Raw genomic sequence first — 13720 nt, 5'->3', positions numbered from 1 at the left:
TGTCTGATATACTGCTGGGAAGAGGGGGCACACCCAGTGCTAGGCCAGTCGGGAGACTGTGGGGACATATCCGACTGCACCTGCATACAGGACAAATGCACCAAGATTCCCAGGAAAGCCAGCAGCTTTGTGGCTGATTCACTGCCCAGAAGTCCCAGGGTTGCAAATTCAAATCCCATCAACCCTCATAAATGGTCGTTCTAGAATTAAGACTAATTCTACAACCCAAAGAGTCAATGTGGGTTCGCAGCTGCTTTACTGCCAAACAAAACAAAAGTGATGTCAGGGAATATCACTGAAATATGCCTTGCTGGATTTTCATGTTAGAAATGCCGCTTTCCTTCCTCATAATTCAGGTGCAGTGTCCTCTGCCCTATTTTCAGGATGAATCTGAAGTACAGCATTCCCTTTGTATACTTCAAAGCAATTTATTATCTAAGAGTGTGAGATGATATCAAAGGCTCCCTTATAATCAATCCATGCTATGCTGAGGTTTTGTTGCAACCGTCGGTCTTCGACAGCTTCGCCCTGCCTACCTCTCACTACTTGCGGCTCCTCCCGCTCACCTTGGACTACTGGCTGCCGCAGCATCTGTTTGCCGTCCTCTCCGGACCGGCTTTGGTGCTGCCTTCCGCCATGCTCCTCCAAGTTACCTTGGGGTGCGCACGCACGTGCACGCTGCCTTCATCACGCTGCCCGGATATTTAAGCCTACAGTATTTGCTAGCTCATCGAGTTAGCAAGGGTAACTCTACAGATGGGATTCGCTCTCCGTACCAAAGCTGCTCTGCCACTCCAGCGCTATCTGGAACTCTTACACCCTTTGGGGTTACTAACGAGGTACCCGCTCCTCGGGGGCCTCTTCTGCTTCTTTTAGGTGCTATCAGGAAACCGGTACTCGCTCCTCGAGGGCCCATGTTCCCTGAGTCGCTGCCTGCATCTTCAAACCCTTCTACTTGGAAGACTTCACTAACAGTTTCCATCTGTGAGTACAACTACCATCTATTCCACAGTACTGCTTCACTGGAACCAGGTACTCGCTCCTCGAGGGCCTGCTCTCCCTGTCTCGGAGCTTCTAATTCTACCTGGGACTCTGAATGCTTTTTATTTTGTACTCATAACTCTGTGTCTCTTTCCACTACAGCACAGCCTAGCAGAGGATTCGCTGTTCCAGCGTTCTGTGGGAGACCTGCCCAGCCGGGCTCAACATCTGCTACTCACTACTGCCATATCTGGTGGTTTCCAAAACTGTTTAATAAAAGATTCAAATCTGTGTTTGTGTGTCTAGCCTGGCACTGTGGTCCCTCACGGGACTGCCCCCCGTGAGTGTGGTCAGCTGCCACAGTGTCCAAGGATCCACACAATCATCAATAACCATAACAGGTTTTGACTATGTATACAACTGATCTTCATAGCATAAGAACATAAGAAGTTGCCATACTTGTCAGACCGAGAATCCCTCAAGCACAGCATCCAGTTTCCAACAGTGGCCAATCTAGGTTACAAATACCTGACAAGTACCCAAACATTAAATAGATCCCATGCTGCTAATGCCAGTAATAAGCAGTGGCTGTTCCCTAAGTCAGTTTGATTAAGAACATAAGATGTGCCATCCTGGGTCAGACCAAGGGTCCATCAAGCCCAGTATCCTGTTTCCAACAGTGGCCAATCCAGGCTACAAGTATCTGGCAAGTACCCAAACATTAAATAAATCTCAAGCTATTACTTGTTAATTAATAGTTTATGTATTATTCCTCTAGGAACTTATCCAAATCTTTTTTAAACCCAGTTACACTAACTGCTGTAACCACATTCTCTGGCAATGAATTCCAGAGCTTAACTGTGCGCTGAGTGAAAAAGAATTTTCTTCGATTTGTTTTAAATGAGCTACTTGCTAACTTCAGGGAGTGCCCCTTAGTTCTTCTATTATCTGAGAAAATAAATACTGATTTTCATTAACCTGTTTCAAGACCTTTCATGTTTTGTAGACCTCTATAATATCCCCCTTCAGTCATCTCCCTTCAGTCTCCAAACTGAACAACCCTAACTTCCTTAGCCTTACCTCATAGGGCAGTTGTTGCATGCCCCTTATTTTGGTCACCCTTCTCTGCACTTTCTCCAGTGCAACTATATCTTTTTTGAGATGCGGCGACCAGAACTGCACAATATTCAAGGTGCGGTCTCACCATGGAGCGATACAGAGGATGAGACAAGAGCCATTCCCTTCCTAATAATTCCTAACATTGTTTGCTTTTATTTATTTATTTTTTTTATCGCCACCATACACTGGACTGACGATTTTAAAATATTATCCACTATGACGCCTAGATCTCTTTCCTGGCTGGTAACTCCTAAGATAGAACCTAACATCATGTAACTACAGCATGGGTTATTCTTCCCTATATGCAACACCTTGCACTTGTCCACATTAAATTTCATCTGCCATCTGGATGCCCAATCTTCCAGTCTTGCAAGGTCCTCCTGTAATGTATCACAATCCGCTTGTGATTTAACTACTCTGAATAATTTTGTATCATCCACAGATTGGATCACCTCACTTATCGTATCCATTTCCAGATCATTTATAAATATATTGAAAAGCACCGGTCCAAGTACAGATCCCTGAGGCACTCCACTGTTTACCTTTTTCAACTGTGAAAACAGACCACAATCCTACTCTCTGTTTCCTGTCTTTTAACCAGCTTGCAATGCACAAAAGGTCATCGCCTCCTATCCCATGACTATTTAGTTTTCCTAGAAACCTCTCATGCAGGAATTTGTCGAATGCCTTCTGAAAATCCAAATACACCACATCTATTGGTTTACATTTGTCCACATATTTATTCGCCTCTTCAAAAAAAATGAGGAGATTTATGAGGCAAGACTTCCCTTGGGTAAATCCATGTTGGCTGTGTCCCATCAAACCATGTCTATCTAAATGTTTTGTGATTTTATTCTTTATAAGTTTCCATGATTTTTCCCGACCCTTAAGTCAGGCTCAGCAGTCTATGGTTTCCCGGATCACCCCTGGAGCCTTTTTTAAATATCAGGGTTACAATAGTCATCTTCCAATCTCAAGGTACAACGGATAATTTTAATGATAGGTTACAAATTTTAACTAACAAATCTGAAATTTCATTTTTTAGTTCCTTCAGAACCCTGGGGTATAAACCATCTGGTCCAGGTGATTTGCTACTCTTCAGTTTGTCAATCAAGCCTACCACATCTTCTAGGTATATCGTGATTTGGTTCCGTTGATCTGAATCATCACCTTTATCTCCCCAGCATCCTCTTCAGTAAACACTGAAGCAAAGAAATAGCTTAATCTTTCTGCGATGGCCCTATCTTCCCTAAGTGCCCCTGTAACCCTTCGATCATCTAACAGTCCAACTGACTCCCTCACAGGCTTTCTGTTTCAGATATATTTTAAAAAGTTTTTATTGTTAGCTTTTGCCTCTATGGCCAGCTTCTTTTCATATTCTCTCTTAGCCCATCTTATCAAGTGTCTTACATTTAACTTGCCAGCAATTATGCCTTATCCTATTTTCTTCTGATTGATCCTTCTTCGAATTTTTGATTGAAGATCTTTTGCCTAAAATTGGCAACATGGCTAAAAAGTAAGGTGAAAGAAGCTATCGCTTGACCTTCCTTCCACCTTTTTTAATGTGAGGAATACAAATGGACTGTGCTTCTAAGATGGTATTTTTTTTTTAACAATGTCCACGCCTGTTGCACACTTTTTACCTTTGTAACTGCACCTTTTAATTTTTTTTTAACTATTTTTCTCATTTTATCAAAATTTCCCTTTTGAAAGTTTAGTGCTATAACCATAGATGTACTTACTGTTCCATACAGCCGTGGAGTTACTTATTGACCTTCAGAATCCGAACCATGCGTTGCTCAGTGACAGTCTGCTTTCCCCCTTTTTAAAGGTTAGCAGTTTATGGACTTCTCCTCCAAGAATTTATCCAAACCTTTTTTAAACCCAGCTTCCCTATCTTCCCTAACCACATCCTCTGGCAATGAATTCCAGAGCTTAATTGTGCATTGAATGAAAAATGTTCTCTGATTTGGTTTTTTTTTTATTTATAGTTTTTATTGGTAACAACATAACCATACAAGATATACAAGTCAGACAACGAAACAACATGTCCTTACCAGTGTAACCCCTACCATCATCCCCCCCCTCCCCCCTTAGGCATGGTGAACATCATCATGAGTAGTACAAATTGTTTATCATAAGTGAGTTATAAGGTAGCTGGAACATGGAAGTCCTCAGTGCAGTGAAGAAATGTAGATGGAATACGCGGATTTGGTTGAAAAAGGAGAATGTCAGCAAATTCTCTCTCGCAACTCAGACAGTGAGAACAGGATGTGTATCCACACTTGTTCCTGGGCTTGCAATCATCCCCTGGGACTTTTCAGGTCTTTTCTCAAAGCACAAAACCAGTTCCGGAAGTCTGACCTCGTCGAAGCCTCCTCCGCGGTAACGTTAAATTCATCATCCGAAGCATGCTGCTCCGCCTCCAAATCGATCTCGGAGGTCTGCTCCGCATCGGGCCTCTCCTGCTCAGACACTCCGCGGTATGAGAAGCGTTTAAAATCCAACACTTTTTTTTTCCCAGCCATCTCTAGAGCCTTGCCGCTCGGCAGTACGACCAAGAAAAGAGCTGGACAAGAACAATTGGTGCGATTAAATTGTAGTTTTTCTTCGGGTAACGGGGGAGCTCTCAAACTATGCTGCCATCAGCTAGGCTGACGTCACTTCCTCCTTCTCTGATTTGTTTTAAATGTGCTACTTGCTAACTTCAGGAGAGATACCAGCTGATGTTTTATTCACCATCAGCTGGTACCTCTCCTGTATGGGTTCTCTGATGCACCAATAAGTTTCTCTTACAAGAAAAGTGTTTCTCACATTCAGTACATGGAAAGGATCTTTCTCCCATGTGCTCTCTCATGCCTTATTAGGCCTTCCTTGCGAACAAATCTTTTCCCACATTCCATACATGGATAGGGTCTTTCGCCAGTATGGGTTCTCTGATGCACCACTAGGTCTTTCTTACAAGAAAAGCTTTTCTCACATTCTGTACATGGAAAGGGTCTTTCTCCGGTATGGGTTCTTTGATGCATTACTAGGACACTCTTGCAAGAAAAGCTTTTCCCACACTCCATACAATGAAACGGTCTTTCTCCTGTATGGGTTCTCTGATGCCTTACTAGATCTATCGAGCGAACAAAACTTTTCCCACATTCCATACATGGATAGGGTCTCTCGCCAGTATGGGTTCTCTGATGCACCACTAGGTCTCTCTTATAAGAAAAGCTTTTCTCACATTCTGTACATGGAAAGGGTCTTTCTCCGGTATGGGTTCTTTGATGCATTACTCGGTCACTCTTGAAAGAAAAGCTTTTCCCACATTCTGTACATGGAAAGGGTCTCTCTCCAGCATGGGTCCCCTGATGCATTACTAGATCTGTCTTATGAGCAAAACTTTTCCCGCATTCCACACATGAAAAGGGTCTCTTCCCTATGTGGATTCTCTGATGTATTTTTAGACTTTCCTTGCAATTAAATCTTTTTCCACAATGAGAGCATCGAAAAGGTTTCACATCGATATGGGTTCCTTGATGTCTTATTAGATGACTTTTGCATCTAAAGCTTTTCCCGCATTCAGTACAAGAAAAGGGTCTAACACCTATATGTGCTCTTTGGTGTGTCAATAGTTTATCCCTGCTAATGAAATTCTTTCCACATTCACTACAACGAAAGGGTTTCACCTCAGCATGAGTTATCTGATGTGTAGTTAGGTTACGCTTGCTTTTGAAGCACTTCCCACATTCAGCACATGGAAAGGGTCTCTCTCCTGTATGGATCCTCTGATGCAATATTAAATGTGCTTTCCTTGTCAAGCATTTTCCGCAGGTGTCACACACAAAGGGCTTCGTCCCTTTCCCCTCTCTTTCGTGGAGCTTAGATGTTATGTGATCACTGTTATTACTTTGGAATGGTCTCTCGGCTCTCAGGAGCTCAATATCACTTCTTTCACACTCAGTGCCTCTGTCCGATGGATCTCCTGCAGGGTCTTTTGGCTTCTTCTCGGATTCCTGATTACTTTTCCTAATTTTTCTCTTCTCAGTCCCCTGGGAAACATTCTCACAGCCATTTCCCGATCGTCTTGGGATCTGTATTAGTTCTTTAGGAGGTTCTTCTCGATTCTTCTCCTTCTTCCCTTCCTGTCTGACTTCATCCTCTGCTGGATATAAAAAGAAAACATTAATTGTATAATAATGAGTAAGGAAAGTGTCCAATAACCAGATGTCAGGGGTCACACATGGGATCTCTGATGTTTGGAGAATTGTTGAAGAAATAACCAGTATTAACCCCCTTTGAACTATATTACATTGAATTGCTTAAAAGGATATGCAAATAGTAAAGTTATAGAAATTATAGTGAATACACTGATTGGACCATTTTCTGTGTATTAAGTTAAATATATGCCTGATTCTTTGAGGCTTAATTAACTAATTTAGAAATAATTTCACAGGTCTTCTTGGTAATACACAGCTCTTCATGGATCTTCACAGCTACAGGATGTGACTTCAGCCCTTAATTAAGGGAAAAACCTATAAGGGTCCTACAGCTTGGCAAGAGGGGGGTCAGAACTTCTTGGAAACAAGTCTTTCTTCTCCTGTCCTTTTTATATGGGGGATTATTCTTCAAGAACCTCTTCCATTCCTGAATGAGCTGCTTGCACATGTAGGCCGCACGCGCATCTTTTAAAATCTACCCCAAAAAGAAGAGGCACCTGGAGTAGAAGGGAGAGTACAAGTAAATGTCATGTATTTTGCATTATTGGTTTCTTCTGCTACAATGATCTGATTGGGAAAATATTGACAGAATGGGAGGGAGGTTCTGGAAGCCAAATTTAGGTTCTTAGCTGAAATCCAGAACCTCCAGGGTGGCATTCTCTGAAATGCTCCTTGTTCCACACGCAGGCCCCCAAAGGCAGGCAGAGCTTCATAAGAACATGCCATACTGGGTCAGACCAAGGGTCCATCAAGCCCAGCATCCTGCTTCTAACAGTGGCCAATCCAGGCCATAAGAACCTGGCAAGTACCCAAAAACTAAGTCTATTCCATGTAACCATTGCTAATGGCAGTGGCTATTCTCTAAGTGAACTTAATAGCAGGTAATGGACTTCTCCTCCAAGAACTTATCCAATCCTTTTTTTAAACACAGCTATACTAACTGCACTAACCACATCCTCTGGCAACAAATTCCAGAGTTTAATTGTGCGTTGAGTGAAAAAGAACTTTCTCCGATTAGTTTTAAATGTGCCCCATGCTAACTTCATGGAGTGCCCCCTAGTCTTTCTACTATCCGAAAGAGTAAAAAAACGATTCACATCTACCCGTTCTAGACCTCTCATGATTTTAAACATCTCTATCATATCCCCCCTCAGTCGTCTCTTCTCCAAGCTGAAAAGTCTTACCTCTTTAGTCTTTCCTCATAGGGGAGCTGTTCCATTCCCCTTATCATTTTGGTAGCCCTTCTCTGTACCTTCTCCAGTGTAATTATATCTTTTTTGAGATGCGGCGACCAGAATTGTACACAGTATTCAAGGTGCGGTCTCACCATGGAGCGATACAGAGGCATGATATTTTCCGTTTTATTCACCATTCCCTTTCTAATAATTCCCAACATTCTGTTTGCTTTTTTGATTGCTGCAGCACACTGAACCGACAATTTCAATGTGTTATCCACTATGACGCCTAGATCTCTTTCTTGGGTAGTAGCTCCTAATATGGAACCTAACATTGTGTACTTATAGCATGGGTTATTTTTCCCTATATGCATCACCTTGCACTTATCCACATTAAATTTCATCTGCCATTTGGATGCCCAATTTTCCAGTCTCACAAGGTCTTCCTGCAATTTATCACTATCTGCTTGTGATTTAACTACTCTGAACAATTTTGTATCTTCTGCAAATTTGATTATCTCACTCATCATATTTCTTTCCAGATCATTTATAAATATATTGAAAAGTAAGGGTCCCAATACAGATCCCTGAGGCACTCCACTGCCCACTCCCTTCCACTGAGAAAATTGTCCATTTAATCCTACTCTCTGTTTCCTGTCTTTTAGCCAGTTTGCAATCCACGAAAGGACATCACCACCTATCCCATGACTTTTTACTTTTCCTAGAAGCCTCTCATGATGAGACAATGGTGCAGGGAAGAGGGATTCAGCTTTGTAAGGAACTGGGGAAACCTTTGGGGAAGGGGGAGTCGAGTGAATGGAGAAGAGCGGTGGTGTCCTGCTTCACAAGAGTGGGAGCAGAGAAGAGGCTGGTAACTATTGGAGAAATTACTTACCTGATAATTTCGTTTTCCTTAGTGTAGACAGATGGATTCAGGACCAATGGGTATAGTGTACTCCTGCTAGCAGTTGGAGACGGATCAGATTTCAATCTGACGTCAGCCCCTAGTACATATATCCCTGCAGGAAGAGCAGCTCTTCAGTATTCTCCTCGAAAAGCATTGTGGATATATGTGTGACTGACTGATTAACTTAATAATTTGGTTAACTTGATTAACTTCATAACTTGGTTAAACGTTCAAACTTGATTAACTTGGTTAATTTGAACTGGTTGATTGACTATAGCTGGAGACCGCCAGTGTACTCAACCGGAAAGCGTCGACATCCGGCAGGGTGGATGCCCTAAGTAAATGAAAACATGGCTTTCCCTAGAATCATCTGAAAGACCATGCGTGACGGAAGGCAAGGGTGGGATGCTGAGTCCATCTGTCTACCCTAAGGAAAACGAAATTATCAGGTAAATAATTTCTCCATTTCCTAGCGTGTAGCAGATGGACTCAAGACCAATAGGATGTATAAAAGCTACTCCCGAACCGGGTGGGAGGCTGCCCATGGTCCACTTAGTATTGCCCTTGCAAATGCAGTGTCCTCCCAAGCCTGAACGTCCAGACGGTAGAATCTGGAGAAGGTATGGGTGGAGGACCATGTAGCTGACCTGCAAATCTCGGTAGGTGACAACATTCTCGTTTCTGCCCAGGATACTGCCTGGGCTCTGGCAGAATGGGCCTTGACCTGTAGAAGTGGTGGCTTGCCAGCTTCTACGTAGATGCCTTGATGACTTCCTTGATCCAGTGGGCGATGGTTGCCCACGAGGCCGCTTCCCCTTGTCTCTTTCCATTGTGAAGGACGAAAAGGTGGTCCGTTTTTCCGTACTGGTTCGGACATTTCCAGGTATCTGGATAGGAGTCTGCCAATGTTGAAGTGGTGCAGACTACGGGCTTCTTCCGAATTCTTCAAGCCATCCGTCAATGGTAGCGAGATGGTCTGGTTAAGTTGGAAGTGTGAGACCACTTTGGGGAGGAAGGAGGGAACCGTGCATAGTTGGATGGACCCTGGGGTGAGCCACATTCACTCCTCTCAGGAAGCGTGACACGTCTGGGTGAGAAGCTATGCTGTCGCCCTCGCTCTTGGAGCCGTAGCATGACAATGTGGCCACCTGTACCTTGATGGAGTTGCGGGACAGACCCTTCTGTAGTCCGTTCTGCAAGAATTCCAGGATCACGGGAATGTTAAATGAGCATGGCTTGATAATGTGGTCTTCGCACCAGGCTTCAAATACTCTCCAGATCCTTATGTACGTTAGCAATGTGGAGAACTTGCGTGCTCGGAGGAGAGTGTCGATTACTGCCCCCGAGTATCCGCTCTTTCTCAGGCGGGTCCTCTCAATGGCCAGACCGTAAGAGAGAATTGAGCTGGGTCCTCGTGGAGGATCGGACCTTGTTGTAGCAGGTCCCTGTGTGGGGGCAGGGGTAGGGTGTTCCCTGCCAGCAGTCTTCTCATGTCTGCATACCAGGGTCTTCTTGGCCAATCCGGAGCCACCAGAAGAACTAGTCCCTTGTGTAGATGTATCTTGTGAATGACTGCGCCCAATAGGGGCCACGGCGGGAAGGCGTATAGTAGAGTCCCCGGAGGCCAGGTCTGTACCAGGGCATCGATCCCTTGGGACTGAGGTTCCCGCCTGCGGCTGAAGTATCTGGATACGTGGGCATTGGATCTGTTTGCCAGAAGGTCCATGTCTGGTGTCCCCCACTGATTCACTATCAACTGGAAGGCTGCGGACGACAGCCTCCATTCTCCCTGGTCTAGACTTTCCCTGCTGAGGAAGTCTGCTGTGATGTTGTCTTTCCCGGCAATGTGGACGGCGGAGATCTCCTAGAGGATTGCTTCCGCCCATGCCATCAGGGGGTCCATTTCTAGGGACACCTGTTGGCTCCTGGTTCCCCCCTGCTGGTTGATGTAGGCCACTGTCGTGGCATTGTCCGACATTACTCTGACCATTTTGTTTCGGAGTCTGTGAGCGAACCGCAGACAGGCTAGTCTGACTGCCCACGCTTCTAGGCGGTTGATGTTCCATCCCGCCTCTTCTGCGTTCCACTGCCCTTGGGCTGTCAACTCCTTGCAGTGTGCTCTCCATCCTCCTAGACTGGCATCTGTGGTGAGTAGGGTCCAGGTTGGGGAGGATAGTCTTGATCCCTGGCTCATGTGGCTGGCCTGCAGCCACCACCGTAGTTGGGTCCGAACTCTGCCCGAGAATGTGATAGACGTACGGTGTAGTTCTGGGACCGTGGGCTCCACCATGAGAGAAGTAGTGCTGTAGGGGCCTCATGTGGGCTCACGCCCATGGCACAACTTCCACCAGGGTGGATGGCATCAGCCCGAGGACTTGCAGGTAATCCCATGCTGTGGGACGAGGATCGTTCAGCATGGTTTGCAGCCGGTTCCACAATTTCGATCTCCTTGTGGGGGTCAGGCTGACCTTGTCCTCTTTCATGTCGAATCAGACTCCTAGGTATTCCAGAGACTGTGAAGGCTGCAGACAACTCTTGTTTGTGTTGACCACCCAACCAAGGCTCTCCAGTAGAGTTTTGACTCTGTTGGTTGCCTGGTGACTTTCTAGGTATGGGTGTACAAGAATTCCTTCCTTCCTCAGTGTTGCCTCCGCCACCACCACCATGATCTTGGTGAACGTCCATGGTGCTGTGGCTAACCCGAAAGGTAGTGCCAGGAACTGGTAGTGACAGTCCATGATTTTGAAGTGTAGGAAGCGCTGATGTTCCTGATGGATCGGGATGTGTAGGTAGGCTTCTGAAAGATCCAGGGATGTGAGAAACTGTCCTGGTTGTATCGCCCTTATTACAGAGCATAAGGTTTCCATGCGGAGGTGGGGAATCCTCAGGTGGCGGTTGACCGACTTGAGGTCCAGAATGGGCCTGAACATGCCCTCTTTCTTGGGGACGATAAAATAAATGGAATAATGCCCAGTATTTATTTCTTGTGGAGGTACTGGGGTTATAGCCTCGAGGCCAGTAACCTGGTCAGTGTAGCTTCCGCTGCCACCCTCTTGGAGAGGTTGTGGCAGGGGGATTCCACGAACCTGTCTGGAGAGGTTCGTAGGAAATCCAGGTAGTACTCCTCTCGAATGATGGTTAGGACCCACTTGTCCGAAATTATCTCGACCCATCTGTGGTAGAATAGGGCTAGTCTGCCCTCTATGGATTCTTCCCTTGGACGGGTCGGCAGAATCTCATTGTGGGGTGCGGCTGGGGCCTGGACCCGAGCTGGTTCCCCTTTTGTTGTGCTTGTTCCGAAAGGGCTGATTCCTGCCTGTAGGGCGGGGTGCTTGATAATTATTTCTGTATGGATTGAAGCGCTGTGAACCTCTGCCCCTGGAGGATCGTAGGAAGGGTCACTGGTTTCTCTAGCTGCGGTAGTGGGGACTCGCCCCATTTGTCAGCCAGTTTCTCTAGTTCACTGCTGAACAGGAGGGATCCCTTGAAGGGCATCTTTGTGGGCCTCGATTTGGAAGATGCGTCGGCTGACCAGCTTCGGAGCCAGAGTTGTCTCCTGGCTGCCACAGCTGATGACACTCCTCTAGCTGCGGTGCGTACCAGGTCGGAAGCAGCGTCCGCGAGGAATGATACTGCTGATTCCATGGCTTCCCCAGGAGTGTTGCTCCTGGTCTGTGATAGGCGGGCACATGTCACAACAGTGCAGCAGGCTGCTATTTGTAGGGACATAGCGGCGACGTCAAAAGACTGTTTAAGGATGGATTCCAGACGTCTGTCTTGCGCATCTTTGAGTGCTGCACCTCCCTCCACTGGGATAGTAGTGCGCTTAAAGACCGCGCAGACCATAGCATTCACTTTTGGGGTTGTCAGAAGGTCTTTGGCCGCCGGGTCCAGAGGGTACATGGCTGCCATAGCCCGTCCCCCTTTGAATGTGGACTCTGGAGCAGTCCATTCCAGGTCAATTAGCAGTTGAACGGCTTGTAACAAAGGGAAATGACGGGAGGTCTGGCAGAATCCCTCTAGCAGAGGGTTCGTCTTAGGTTCCCCCGAGGCACTTGGGCCCGGGATTGCAAGTTCCTTCAGGCTGCTGGTGACCAGGTCTGGAAGCTCGTCCTTGGTGAAGAAGCGTCTCATGGTCCGGTGAGGCTCTGTCCCCGGGAGTTCCCCTTCCTCCAGGAGTTCTGATTCCTCATACGAAATGTCCGTGTCCTCGAAAGTGGGGCTTCCGGATGGTGGATTCACTACCCTGGGCCTAGCAGGGCCCAGAGCGTAGCGGTCCTCTGGTAAGGGCTGTGGTCGTATTACCGGAGGCTCCGTTTGCATATGAATGAAGGTGTGTAGGCCTTTGAAAAATTCCACCCAGGAGATGAGACGCTGGGTCCAAGCTAAGAGGCGCTGTGTCCCTGGGGGGCCCCGTTTGAGGGGGGGTCTCGCTGGGATTTGCTAAGTCCGGGGTATTTATTGAGGAACTAGCACTCAGGCCCGGATGGGGCTGGCCCTGGGCTTGATCCCCCAGGGCCTTCTCGCACTGGATACACAGGGCGTCGGCCTCTTCGTGTTGTGCGGCTCTGATGTGGCATGCTGAGCAGAGGCCCTGAACCTTGAGTTCTTTTTCTTTTTCTGGTGTTGCCATCGATATAGACGCGTAAAATCTCGTGCGTCGGATATGCGAGTGTGGATGGATGTGCACGCAAGTCGCAGTTATGCGCCTGGCCTAGTAAGCGCGAGTTGCGTGCCTAACTTCTGCGTGCAGCACTTGAGTGTATACGTTGTGCGTGCAAGTAAAGTTGTGCGCACGACTCGCCCTAAGCGCACGGATTGAGACGGCGGTCAGGGCGGCGAACAGGGCCAAAATGGCGACAGCGACCATGCGGGCAATATGGCCACCACTTCGGAGGGTCCCCAAGTGGGACAGCCCTTGGCTCTAACCGGGGTCGAGCCCTGCTAGGGGGGATCAACCCGGTGGCACTGGTCCCGGCCAGTGACCTGTGCGACTCCTCCAGCTTCGGAGACTGGAGTCTTTAAACAAGATTTCTACCTTACCTTGTCTTCGGCGCGTCCCGGTTTCGTTCTGGGCGGTCTCCGGCGGTGGGGGAGAGGGCAAATACCTTCACCGCTGTGCTCGTGGTTGCACCAGCTGCCTCTCAGCCGCGCCCGAAATCAGGGGCTAGGTCCCCGCCAAGGGTCGGCCGCCAGACCAAGGCTCACCTCCGAGGGATCACGGAAATCACCTCGGGAATTCTTAACTGGGGAGGGACCCGAGGGTGTCACCGCAGGAGAGCGGGGCCCGTCTGTAGAGGTAAGATTCTTCTTATTTTTGGGGTTTTCTC

General features: G+C 47.0%; 1 protein-coding gene across 2 annotated transcripts in view; it reads right to left on the bottom strand.

Annotated features, from left to right (window-relative positions):
• Positions 1 to 4119: 4119 nt before the first annotated feature.
• The window catches only part of LOC115083504 (zinc finger protein OZF-like), a 29361-nt gene continuing 19760 nt past the window's right edge, over positions 4120 to 13720 (bottom strand). The window contains exon 2 of one of the 2 annotated variants that reach the window (XM_029587362.1): positions 4120 to 6253. In XM_029587362.1, the coding sequence (XP_029443222.1) occupies positions 4917 to 6253 (1337 nt within the window). In that variant the 3' untranslated portion in view covers positions 4120 to 4916. The remainder of the gene's footprint in view (positions 6254 to 13720) is intronic. The other variant, XM_029587363.1, reaches the window with a different exon arrangement.

Source organism: Rhinatrema bivittatum, chromosome 2, assembly GCF_901001135.1.
Source record: "Rhinatrema bivittatum chromosome 2, aRhiBiv1.1, whole genome shotgun sequence".
In the NCBI taxonomy this organism is placed as follows: Eukaryota; Metazoa; Chordata; class Amphibia; order Gymnophiona; family Rhinatrematidae; genus Rhinatrema; species Rhinatrema bivittatum.
Note: the sequence above shows the minus strand (reverse complement) of the source record. Positions and strands in the feature narration are given on the sequence as shown.